Source organism: Chaetodon trifascialis, chromosome 6 (assembly GCF_039877785.1).
Source record: "Chaetodon trifascialis isolate fChaTrf1 chromosome 6, fChaTrf1.hap1, whole genome shotgun sequence".
Classification (NCBI taxonomy): domain Eukaryota; kingdom Metazoa; phylum Chordata; class Actinopteri; order Chaetodontiformes; family Chaetodontidae; genus Chaetodon; species Chaetodon trifascialis.
The window spans coordinates 23,670,561-23,683,546 of record NC_092061.1 but is presented as its reverse complement, the minus strand read 5'-3'; the positions used below and the strand labels follow the sequence as shown (position 1 = coordinate 23,683,546).

Sequence of the window (12,986 nt, the reverse complement as noted above, 5' to 3'; positions counted from 1 at the left end):
TGATGTTCCAGGCAAACGCGCAGCCTGAGCAGCTCTATCTGGCTTTGGACAGCTAAAATATGTAAACGCATATATAGAACTATATTTTACTGGAAAAGTGGCGCACTTTGAAGCCGGACATTGCAATGACGTTGGAGATGAATTGAAATGACTGACACAGTCTTATTGAAATAAAACATGCAGTGCAGAGCGCAGACACTTTTTTCCTAGTGGTGCAGGGGAGGCGTGGATCTCGCTTGACATTCTCGTAGCAGTAGTAGCTTCTCCTCAAGGCAAGACTCAGATGACACCACCCCGCCACCGTCCGGAGGAGAAACACGGGAAGCTCTCTCTCTCTTCTCTGCGGATGAACTATGTTTTAACACCAGGACGCGTTTAGGGCTTTATCAAAATAACCTGAACACCGGAGAGCTTTTCGAGTCTTTGCAGTAGCCGTAGGAATACTTTAAGAACAGTCGAGCCCAGACTGTCGCACCCACGGAGCGCCGGTGGCGGAATGTAAAAACCCCATTTTGGCGCATGTTCTTCTCCATTGTGCGGAGCCTTCTCCTGCTTTCTGCGCGGTTGGAAAGCGGAGGAGGAGGAGGAGGGACGGCTTTTCCCGACTCAATCCCTTGCCTATGGACGACGGCGGTCCCCTCTCTCCAAAGGCAAATGCTTTCAGTATTGCCTCTCTGATTTCGGCTGCAGAGCAAGCAGGAAACGCAGCGTTTGACAAGCAGAGCACCGGCCTGAACAAGCCAGACCTGCACAACCACAGTTCCTTTAAAATGCACTACAGCACTGTCACCCGGGAAATGGAAGGTAAATCTGTTTGTTGATGCCCACAGAGCTGCTGTAGCATGCACACATCACACCTTATACACACACATTATACAAGACCCTCTCATCTGCTCAGTTACTTGACTTTTTCAAAACGCACAGTTGAAATCCAAGCGCAAAACCACATGTGGGCGCGTTGTTTTGAATGCATGAATGAAATTATTGTAAAAAGAAATTCTGACACGGTTGGCGCACTATGAAAAATATTGCAGTGCAGTCACCATCAGGGAGGTGAAGTCTGCATACAAAGCAGCCAGAGTGGGGGGAAAATTCCCATTCCAAAACCCCAAAGCGCTGGACAAAGAGTCGACTTTAATTCGTGGACAGGATCACATACATTGAGAATGAAGCCAGGAGGAGGAGGAGGGTGATTTACATGGGCACCCTGCGCGTAATAGTAAAAACAGGCCATAATACGCATATCCAGCTCGGAGGGGGGTGTATATCCATTCCGTAGATCTATTTGTCCAATAACGAGAAAGCAATAGTCACCTGCTGCCTGTTTGTTTGTTCATGCAAATCAACGTGTGTTTACCTTGTAAACCGTTTACTCTCCACACTGCCGGCCAGATCCTCTTTTGTTTGCTAACGGGGGTGATGTGGGCGATACCCTTATCCAAAAGTTAAATGGGTGCCGGAAAGCCCATTAAAAAGGGGCGCACTTCTCTGTCAATCAGTCTCGTCCCAAGGCGAGGAAAGGGCACATTACCTGCAGTTCCTTATCTAAATAGAAATAAGAACCGGTTTTATCGCAAAGGGGAGGCCCTCTGCGTCAGATAAGAGAGGAGACTAGGTTGCAGTGTAACATACTGCAGCAGCGCACAACAGAGGCCGCTCAGAGCGCAATCGATCCCAAGCGCAAACTAATTCACACGCACTCGAAGCTCGTTTCTGAGAATAGTTCGGAGATTCTACGTGGGCACCGGAGTTTTTTTGGAAACATTTCGTCACAATTCGGACGTTTGCTATTTTAGATCAGACCGAGTTTAGTATGCTGGCAGTGGATGCAGCCTCAGGGATTAATAAGCAGCCGAGACGGAAACTTTTAAACCGAAAGGGGTGCGTTTGTGCGTGACATCTTCATCTGGAGATCACCGACGCCTGCTTCTGTTTTTACTATCTGTGTTATAACCGACTTGCAGTGCAAGGCATATTTGGTAAATCCAGTTTTTTGGGATGATTTCAGCCATATCCAGCCCGTGGCTGACGCAGCTGTCCCATTTTTGCGATGTTGCAGCCTTCACGACGAGCAGCCTGAGCAGCCTCAACACGCCGGGGGGCTACCATCTCTCTCCGTCCCCCGGGGACCCTTACAGCCAACATGAGTCCCACTTCGAGCCTTGCCCGGCCGCCCAGCACAGCTACAACTACCCGGGATCTAACCCGGGCCAGGCCCCGCCGAGTGACGGCGGGACTCCCAACTGCTCCTCGTCGTCCTCAAACTCTACGCCGAACGGCAAAACTATAGTGAAGAAGAACCCCAAAGTGGCCAACATTAACGTCCAGCTGGAGATGAAAGCTTTATGGGACGAGTTTAATCAGCTGGGCACGGAGATGATCGTCACCAAGGCTGGCAGGTGAGCACAAATTCTGCACAGCTGAGCGGCTGGAAAGTTCCTTTGCTGCCTGACCTCATTGGGATAGACCGGGTGAATAACACAGAGCAGACTGAGCTTTAGTGCAACAAATAATATGACTCGATATCCTGCCTAAAGAGCCGCGGCATCCAAAGACTGAAGTTTTTCTACATAATATAAAAGTTTGTTTGTTTGTTTGTTTGTTTGTTTGTTTGTTTTTTAGCATTTATGCTGATGACGCACATAACATATGCAGAATATTTATTTGGATTTCGTTTATTTATTTTATTTGAAAATGTACATCATTGCAAATTGTACGGAACCAAATGAGGTTAAAGGAGTGTAAATATTTTTATTTTTATGCTCCTCTTCTGAAGCTCATAAACTTTATTTACTGTAGCCTATGTTTTTGGCAGACTACTTCAGATAACATATTATATGTTTATTTAAACAGCGCGGATAAAACAGATAAACAGAAATTATCATCTTGATTCTTGCACATTTAGGCCTAACATTTTTGTTTACAAGAGGGATGAATTCCATCACTAAACACTGACATAATCTTTGTGTGGGCGCATTGGAGCATTTGGCTTTATAAAATCTATTTTATTTAGAGGTGACCAGTTCAGGTCTGCTGCAGAGATGTTTGCAGAGAATCAAACGCATGGAAGCTCGTGTGTGTGTGTGTGTGTGTGTGTGTGTGTGTGTGTGTGTGTGTGTGTGTGTGTGTGTGTGTGTGTGTGTGTGTGAGCTGTAAACACCATGATGATCTGATCCTGCTGCGTTTTATAGATCCAATAAGGATAACTGTGACTCTCGGCTGTTTCAGTTCTACGCGCCGCTGTTATGCGTAAGATTGTGTCGTTTAGTCTCAGTCTTTTCATGTGTGAGTGAAGATCAGCTCCTGTACAAGCTGATTACAGCGTTGCAGTCTTGTTTTTATTCGGGCCTCGACAAGTGTTTACCTTTTTTCTTATTTCCTAATGATAGGAGCGTCTGTCTGCTTCCCTCCCTTTCCCCTTTGCTTAAAGAGAGTGTGAATTTTATTCTTAAAAAATAGAATAGGGTCATTAAAGGATTTGGTCGATTTTTCCTTTTTAATTTCCAAATTTTAGACGAATCAGAGAGGCCATTTTTTATTACAGAACTAATGCTTTATTTTCTATCTGTATCTTAAGGCCGGCGCTGACCTCTGACCCTCGTGGAGAGCCAATAAAATGTTACACCAGTGTTATTATTATTAACCAGTAAAGCAAAATATGTATAAGGGTCTCAAAATGCCGTCCTGAGTTTCTGCATCATACTAATGTAAAGAGGCATGAGATAATTGATTTAATCCTGAAAGTGCGGATTGCGTTTCCCCGCGCTGCGCTCTGTGACAGGAGAAAGGAGATCTGCAGCAGAGCACTTTAACAGCTCCTTCAGCCTCACCTAGCCACAACACTGACGTTAATTGAGCGTTGATTTTAGGATCCCTTTCACTGACTCGGTGGATTACTCAGCTTTCTGCTGATGTTCTTGGGGGATATGGATCTGCCCTACATAGTAACCTAGATGAGGTGGAGGGGGAACAAATGTTTGTCGCTGGTCGAGTCGCTGCAAGACCAAAACCTACGGCAAAACTTTCAAGAGCAATTCAGTCCAAAGTTCTGTGTGGAAAAGAAAAAAAAAGGTGGTAATAAATTAATGCAAATCACTAATATCTCGGCATGCAGAGAACTCTGCCTCTAAATGTCCCCTGTTGTATTTTTTGTACTAAAACAGTTGTGGATATTTTTTTCCTTTCGACCCTGATGAGAAAACGTTCAAACTCTAAACTCTCTAAAGAGCACTGGCGCACCTCGCCTTCCCAAATAATGCCCATCCGTGCGTGCGTGTTTGCACTACACGTGTGTAGGCCCTCGTGTGTCTGGAACTCATCAAAAAACAGAGAAGTTAAAGAGTCTTGCCAGAAACGGCAAAAGTGGAGTGAAAAGGCAAGAAAACGCAAAGCTCCATGCAGATCAGGGAGAGTTTCATTTGGTTACGCACGGACTGAATCACGTCATTTCCAACAGCTTGAAGCTCCTGTCCTCTCTTGCAGCCTCCGGCTCGCGCCAAAGGAGGCTCTGTAGGCCTGGAGCTGCATGTCTGTCTCTCTGCAAACATGCTGACTTTCTGAAAATACTTTGGCTAAATCATTGTTAATAATAATAAATCTCTCTCTCACACACACGGTCCAGTTTGAAAAGGTAGTATTACATGAAAATTAAATGTGCACTCATGCAGGCAGCAGTAGCAACCTTTTAAAGCCTAGATTTAACAGTCGCCACATGTTTTGTTTTGTTTTGCTTTGTTTTCCAGGAGAATGTTTCCAACTTTCCAAGTGAAAATATTTGGGATGGATCCCATGGCAGACTACATGCTCCTCATGGACTTCCTGCCTGTAGACGACAAACGCTACAGGTAACTTTTTGGATCTATTCTTTAGACTACTGAAACACAAATCTGTCACTGCAGGACCGTAAAACACAGCAGGCTTGTACTGAGCTGCACAGTTCACAGTATTCAATTCCACTTGCAAAATAATAATCATAAAAAAGTATAAATAGATTAACAATAGATAAATACAAATTTGAATAAATTCACTAATATAAACATGCATGCCTGTTAGCTGCATGTTTAGACTAGAACATTTATAAATATTCCACAATTAGCCAATTAATACCCGAAATATGTTGGTGACTGTGATATTAGAAATATATCCAATGCCATATTTTTCTCTTTAAATGAAGGCTATTGTATTTTTAGATTTTTCCTCACTGTGTCTCTGGATATGCATGCACATTCTGTGTGTGTGTGAAGAGGCGACTTTTATTGAAGTGAATATTGTGGGACAATCGGAAGCTTACCCCGTGTTTAATGAACGTCATTCGATCTTACAGGTACGCTTTCCACAGCTCATCGTGGCTGGTTGCTGGTAAGGCGGACCCCGCCACACCAGGCAGGGTTCACTACCACCCTGACTCTCCGGCCAAAGGCGCCCAGTGGATGAAGCAGATTGTCTCTTTTGATAAACTCAAACTCACCAACAACCTGTTGGATGACAACGGCCATGTAAGTTCACGATAATAATAATAATTTAGTGAAAATGCACAGAAGATGAATTGGCTGCAGTGAGTGACATTATTTAGCAACACAGGCAGATTTTAGCGGCACTTTAAGAGGGTCAAAAACACTATAAACTGGTTAACTGTGCAAACCTCACCGTAAACTCACCATTTAGACAGCAGAAAGATTACTACCGTTAAGGGGAGGTGGAGTATTTTTATTGGCCCCCAAATTGATTGATACGTGTGATTTAACTGCAATAAACTTTGATATTTTGAATAATAGTCAGATGTTGCCAGAAGCCAATTTTCAATCCACAAAAATGGCTCTGTACACCAGGCTTTACTCCAAAAATGACGGCAAGGAAGTGGAATATTTCACCACTGGAAATTATGTCAGCCCTTCGCGCTCGGTCTTCCTCTCTGTCGGAGTGCTTTTATGTGTCACTGCATTAGTTGTGAAATCAGAAAGAAAGCGGGAGATTTTCGAGTTTTCAGCTGAATGGAGATTATTGCCCCGTGATTAGATCTTTTAAATGAGAATTATGCTCATATATTCTCAGGTGGCCTTTGCATATTAGATAAATGTGACATCTTTATGAACAGGAGCGTCACATTATTTCTGCATTTAACGGCACTGACCGAACCTGCTTATGTCCACAAATGTGTACCTTGGATGTGCTCAAAGGGGTTTTAATATTTAGTAAATTAAATGATTTTTACGAAGTGGGTTTACAGTTCAAAATTATTTTATTTTTCTTTGTCAGACATCTTATTTATCACAGCCTTATATCAAAACTACAAGATCGAAAATAGTCTGACTAATGGAATTGAAGCCTTCGGTCCCTCAGGACAGTGTTGCATGAATATTCTATGGGCGCTGATGAATCCTGTTTTTCACAGATCATTTTGAACTCCATGCACCGCTACCAGCCCAGGTTTCATGTGGTTTATGTGGACCCCCGCAAGGACAGCGAGAAATACGCCGAGGAGAATTACAAAACCTTTGTTTTTGAGGAAACCCGCTTCACAGCGGTCACAGCGTACCAGAACCACCGGGTAAGAAGCCTCCTGTAGCTTGGTGATTGCTGCTCTACTCTGTGCAAAAGCACAAACACACGAATCAGTTCTCTTCTGTTAGCTAGATCTCTGTCTCTTCCATTGCGCGCCTTATGCGCGTAAAAGTTGCCGCTGCTCTGTGCGCACAGCTGTGCGCCCTTTTCTGCGTTGTCCCTGCTCTGTTTTCCACCAGGCTGTTCATATTCACTCATCAGTGCATTCATCGGTTTTTCAGAGTGACTCGTAACGAGTGAAACATTAGAATAAAGTTCTGTTCCGATCAGCCATTTTCAAGTAGCTTGATAATGAAGAGTACGGGGGTCTGTGCGTTACTGTGATGGTAATGTTCCAGTGACCACATGGTGATCAGGTTAGAGAGTGAAATAACTCTTATCTATTTGATTTTAAATGTCAAAGATTTTCCACTGTACAAAGTTATTTTAACCCATGAAGCCCCGATTGCTAGCCTACAGTTACCGTGGCTCATATATTGTTTTGATAATGTGACTCATGAAATGGAGATAAAATGATGCAAATGGGCAGAATTTACACAGTAAAAGTGTGATGATGGTGGTGGAAAACGTATTCAAACCATGATTACGAATCATTTAACACTGGGACTGTGACGCTCTGCAGCTGTAAACGCCCCAAAGAGCTCAGGGATAAACGTAGTCTGTATTAACAGGCACTTCAGTGAATCCACCTTGTGTTTTAAATAAGATTGAATGCACATGATGCTTGAAAAACAGACCCGGGACTGTTGCATTTCTGATCAAAGACAGCAGTGTGTTCAAATGTGATCTTTATTTTTATTTTTTTTCTTTCTTTCTTTTCTTTTTTTCTTTTTCTTTTTTCTTTTTTGCAGCTTTTCTGGCTAATACCTTTAGTCCATGGCGGCAGCCTATCACTGCTGTCCCTTCTAACGGAAACCCAATACAATGACTGTTTAGAAATAAAGGGATATTTTTTGTGACTAACAGTATGAAGCACTGAGGTTAGTTAATGTTCTGCTCTGGATTTCAGATCACACAGCTGAAGATAGCCAGCAATCCCTTCGCAAAGGGCTTCAGGGACTGTGACCCAGAGGACTGGTGAGAGTTTACACTCAAACAATACAGTCTTATTGGCATGTTTCCACATGGTGTAAAAATGTCAGAGAGCATTTGCAAAAATAGTTTCGCCATTTGTTTTATCTCACACAGGTATCAGATGGGTGGAGTTTGCCACATAAAAGAACACAATGAGTGTCGTCAAGTTCAGAAATCACTGGTTATTGTTTGAAAGTCAACGGACTGTGCTTTTCTGTCCCTGACAAATTACCAGACACTCTCATAATTGTCACAATGGAGTAAACCCCACCCATCTGGTATACTCATGCCGCTGAAAGCAATGCAAAGACCTTTTCTTTTTCCTAAAAGCATCAGCTGAAGTGATTACACTGATGTTTATGGGAGTTCTTAATTATTTTATAAAACAGGCCAATTTGAGTCATGTAATCAGCTTCTTCATATTTCATTCATTGTAAATTGGGGGCCTGTCAATGTGTAAATGCTCATTATATGCATCAGTGTAAACTCTTAAAATAAGCATTCATCATTTTAATATATAATGAAGAAATTGTGCCCTTGACATTCATTAAAAGAGTGTGTAACTAAATCCATTCTCCCTGCTCCAGGCCCAGGAATCACAGGCCAGGCTCTCTGCCAATAATGAGTGCCTTTGCCAGAACAAGAAACCCAATGTCATCTCCCCCTCAGCAGAACGGCACAGAGAAAGGTCTGCAGTTCACTCTGTTTCACCAAAACTCATGCCTTCCATCAAACAAAAAACACATGGTCAGGTTAAGTTGTTCAGCCTTTAGAAGAAACGTTTTTCTACGGCTGTTTTCATATTCACAGTATCAGGCCAATACTGGCTTTTAATAAAACATCAAATATCAGCCAGTCAATGTCATCTACTGCGGACATACTAGAGGTTCTTATGCTGTTATATAACTGACCACAGCTTTGTAGTAAAAGCTGCAGCGAAAATGAGATTTTCTTGACAGGGTGACGATTTTATTTATTAGTTCAATAATAATAATTTGATGAATTTAACATTTATTAAATTGACTTTCACCTGGGCTTTAAAAGCCTCAACCCATCTCAAGCAATTTTAAGGCTAAACTCTTAGTAAGCTATTTGGAAGTTCTTCTGCAACATGTTTAGTGAAATGCATCAGTTCATATGCATGAATATTTTAAGGAGAACAGAAAATCAATATGAACAACTTAGTGATGAATATAATTAATATATAATGATAAAGAAATAATGCAAAATAATATAATGAATCCTGCTCATTTTTGGGATATTACAATTTTGACATGAGGATTTTGTATATACAGTGCACAATGCAAACTGTTAGAGCACTCAAAAAGCTGCCCCTGTCATAACCGTCTGTAACGTGGAATGCAGAACTGAACACTCTCGCTTTTTATGAAAATATATACAACATGCTTGTATAAAGTATGTGCAACGCATTGACTAGCTTTGTCTGTTGTCATGTCTCTTCCTGCACAGAAGACAGTAGGCGGGAGTACGAGCGAGACCCCAGTGGCACACCCATACACGCCGACCCGGCTCACCAACTGATGTCCCGGGTCCTCAGCCCCGCCTTGCCTGTCCCGGGAGGTCTGCACGCCGTCCCGCTCACCAGTGGCCGACCCAGCCCTCCTCACGACCTTCGGCCAGACCCCCACTCTTTACCCCCGGACACCCTGCACCACCACCCTTACAAGTACCCCACCACCTATGAACACTACCTGGGAGCCAAGACCAGGCCATCGCCCTATCCTTTACCCAGTATCAGAGGACACACATACCACCACCACATGAACCCAGCCACAGCTAACATGTACTCAGCCACCAGTGGCCCCTCTAACTATGACTATGGGCCCAGATAATGACTGCTGTCCACCAGGGCAAATGGTGCACAGCGCTGTGGGAATGGAAACAGGCAGGAAAGGAAACGCAGTCCTGTCTATTGATGGCTTACACACGTGCGTTCAGGGGCTGAAACTCCTTTCTGCTGGATAAACCCCGCCCTATTTATTTAAAGGAAATGCCTCTTTGCGTTAAGCCCGGGCACCTGCTTTGAGTCCTTGAAGAGGTCTGCTTTGACCTTTGAACCTAAATGGCAATAGCTCCACACCAGGGCGCCTCTAGCCTGAGCGCTGCAGACATTGAGCCAGCAAACAGAGAAGACAGGAGGGACCTCTCCTTAACATGGACAATACCTTTGATCACAGACTGGAATTGAATTCTTCTCTCTTTTTTTGTGTTGGATGCACTTTTTGATTTGCCTTGTTTTTATTGCTTTCAAAAAAGCCATATGTTATATAGTACATCAACCTTCTAGGTAGACGAGATGTTTGCATGTTGAGCTCACCACAGAGGGTGTCAAAACACATAGAAATGTTTTTGTTTGAGGGGGGAAAAAAAAGGCGAGATTTGATTTTGAAACGTTCGGAACATCTTGAGCCGCTCTGAGAAGCTTGTACCATGGCACTGACTTGCAGCAATTCAAAGTAAATAAATGAAGCAGGATGACTGTTCTGTATCTGTAAAATAAACATTAAATTCTTGTAATTCATAAAGAAAACAGTCTTTGAGCAAATATTCCATTCAGAGCTCTGTCCGCTGTTGCACTGCCGAGGGGAGAGGATTATAAAAAGCTTACCTCACTGATAGCATTGTTCAGGTTTCTCCGGCCGGATTTGCCCTGTTGAAGTGGGTTGAGGTGTCTGCTGCTCCTACAGTCATTGGTAGGCAGGACCTGGAGGCTGTCTAAACATTAGACTGCACCAAAGTTCAAATGTTGAAATCTGCAGAGTAGACTATACTTTTCGATGAAAACACACACACACACACACACACACACACACACACACACACACACACATATAAATGCACTCCTCGACCATACTTCCTACTCTACACACACTTCCCTCTTAGTTTGGATAAGCCATATGTGCAATTGAAGTGGTCACAGAGTGAGGTTTTCTGCTTCAGTCTTCTATTGATTCATTAAAAAAACCTGTAACAAGAACTCATTCAAATCCGTATCATTGCAGTGAAAGACTTTAAAAAGATTTTTCATAAAAAAAATAAGTGTGTAAAACCACGAGGTGACAATAATAATTTGAGGTAAATTGGAATATTATACAACTTATTGGACACTTAATAAGCATTTATTATCAGCCTATTGTGTACACATTTGTTAAAAAAAAAAAAAAACTGAATAAATCTACAAAGTAATTAATTCTGAAATTTGTGTTTTGAAAAACTTAACTTCCCAGAAAATAAGAACCCATGTCATGCCAGGAAAAAAGGACATTTTCATTTCCCCTCTCCTCAAAGAGGATGTCATTGCTCATATTTATTGGGACAGTTGAGTGATATTTTAAGAAAGTCACCCGCTCCTATCTGTGCAGCCATTTCCATCTCCTATGTGATGTCCCATGAGGAATGCTTTGTTGTCAAGGTTTATCTCTTTGGCGAAAAAAAGCCTGCTTTGGGATTTGTGTCTGTCACGATAGAAGAGGAAATGAACCCTAATTCATTTCAATAACGTATTTTTTCTCTTGAACCCAGCTGCCATTGAGCGGAGAGCAGGGGAAAAGGATGCCTGAGGGCGCCTGACCTCCGACTGTTTAATGGCTTGTAAAGGTGTCAAAGGTTAAATAAATTTTCCACTCATTTAAACACCGACTAATTGGTTGTATAATTTTTGGGTTTCTGGGCGGTGACTAAAGCTCCATTGACTTAATTATGAAGCTAATATGGCCAATGACGTCTCAACAATTTCAATTAATTTTAAGCTAGTCTGAAAGGTCAATGCTAGCCACCGTAGCCTTGTGAAAAAGGCTTATTTGACAAGAACCTGCCAATTTCAGTAACTTTAGGGCAAATTAATACTCAATTTTGCCTCAAAATATTTTAAATTTAAAGGAATTAATACACTGCGTCAATTTTTAATTCTTCATTATGTATTTTATTGCCTGGTATGCTGTTTTGTAGGCTTTATTTCTAATGAGCTATTACAATTGTTTTATAACGTCGGGTCATCATAAAGATAAACAACGAATAATACAGATTTAAATGCTTTTAAAAACGCTGTGATCGCCCACATAAATATCCCAAACAACCTGTTCACTGTAACACTTACAGTCCCTGTGTAGTCTGCGCAGGAAGCCGCCTGCTGTGGAGCGACGCCGGCCTGCAGGTGCTGACGATCAGCCAGGCGGAAGTCAAGCAGCACCACGAGACGGTCCTGTGTTCATCCACGCGCCGCCGGGGCTCGAGCGGGGTTGCGCAGGGGTAACACGTGGGGGAAGAAGGGTCAAAGGCGATACTCAGACTAATTATAGGTTTCGCAACACATAGAGAAACCTGAAGGAGACCGCTCATGCACGTCCTATTTAGTATAATCTGTCTGAATGAGGATAACAGTGACCTCGGGTCAGTGACCATAATAAGGAAAATTGTATATTTAAAAAAAAATAAAAATAAAAATAAAAAAAAATAAGTAGGTTTCCCCTCATTAATAATACAAATTGTCACATGCCCCATAATTTCCAACATGTTCAGGTGAAGATTTCCTGCTAAAATGAAAAACTAGGTATGGATGTATTAATGGCCTTCATTAAACTACATCCAGTGGCTTTCAGTGTCCAAGCACCGCTGAATACGCACAAGGATCCACTACAAGGGCTGCAGTGGCTAGCTAAGCAAAGAAACCTTTTTTATATATACAAGCTAATTTACAGTTAGCACAGTGAGGTAAGGATAAAGCAGGGGTGGAGCATCCTTTACCTGAATAAAATACAATACTGCTCCACAAAAATGCTCAATCACAAGAAAAAGCTCTGCAATGAAAATATGATTTAAGTGAAAGATTTATGAGCAAAATGCATTTAATATATCAAAAGTAAAGTAATACTAACTCAGAAAAAGGGCCCCTGAGTGTTGCTCTGTCATAGCCTATAATATTGGATCATCATCACATTAATAAGCATTTTATTGCTATTTGTCATGGTGGACCTAATTTGGACTGTTTCATATAGCTTACTGCTGGGTAGTTTAATCTATAAAAATGCATTATATCTTATATTGCAAGCAAACCTGCAACCTGTAAACAAACTAAATGACAATACTCTCATGTAGTGAAGTATAAAGTAGCATTAGTATAAATATACAAGTAAAGCACAATTACCTCAAATGTGTACATTTTTTAGTACACTACTTGAGTAAATATAGCAGCAGTTAAATCTCACCATAGCAATAAAGCAACAGCCTTCTCGTTTTGGCTCCCCATCTGCACTAACAGTTGTCCAGCTTTGCACCAAACCATATCCAGCCATGGAAACGTTCTTCAGATATTACACTCTAAATGAACGGTG

At 42.1% G+C, this 12,986-nt stretch overlaps 1 protein-coding gene across 4 annotated transcripts; it reads left to right on the top strand.

Moving 5' to 3' along the window:
* Nucleotides 1-255: 255 nt before the first annotated feature.
* Nucleotides 256-10,178, top strand: tbx1 (T-box transcription factor 1). Of its 4 annotated transcripts, none has more exons than XM_070964519.1 (8): nucleotides 256-804; nucleotides 2,060-2,399; nucleotides 4,743-4,844; nucleotides 5,324-5,495; nucleotides 6,392-6,547; nucleotides 7,571-7,638; nucleotides 8,223-8,323; nucleotides 9,106-10,178. In XM_070964519.1, exons 1-8 carry the CDS (start codon nucleotides 621-623, stop codon nucleotides 9,486-9,488), a joined length of 1,506 nt encoding a protein of 501 aa, XP_070820620.1. In that variant the 5' UTR covers nucleotides 256-620; the 3' UTR covers nucleotides 9,489-10,178. The 4 variants fall into 4 exon arrangements, with proteins under 4 accessions (XP_070820620.1, XP_070820621.1, XP_070820619.1 ...); XM_070964520.1 differs by having other exon boundaries at nucleotides 546-804; nucleotides 9,109-9,631; XM_070964518.1 differs by having other exon boundaries at nucleotides 546-804; nucleotides 2,009-2,399; nucleotides 9,109-9,631.
* Nucleotides 10,179-12,986: the final 2,808 nt, after the last annotated feature.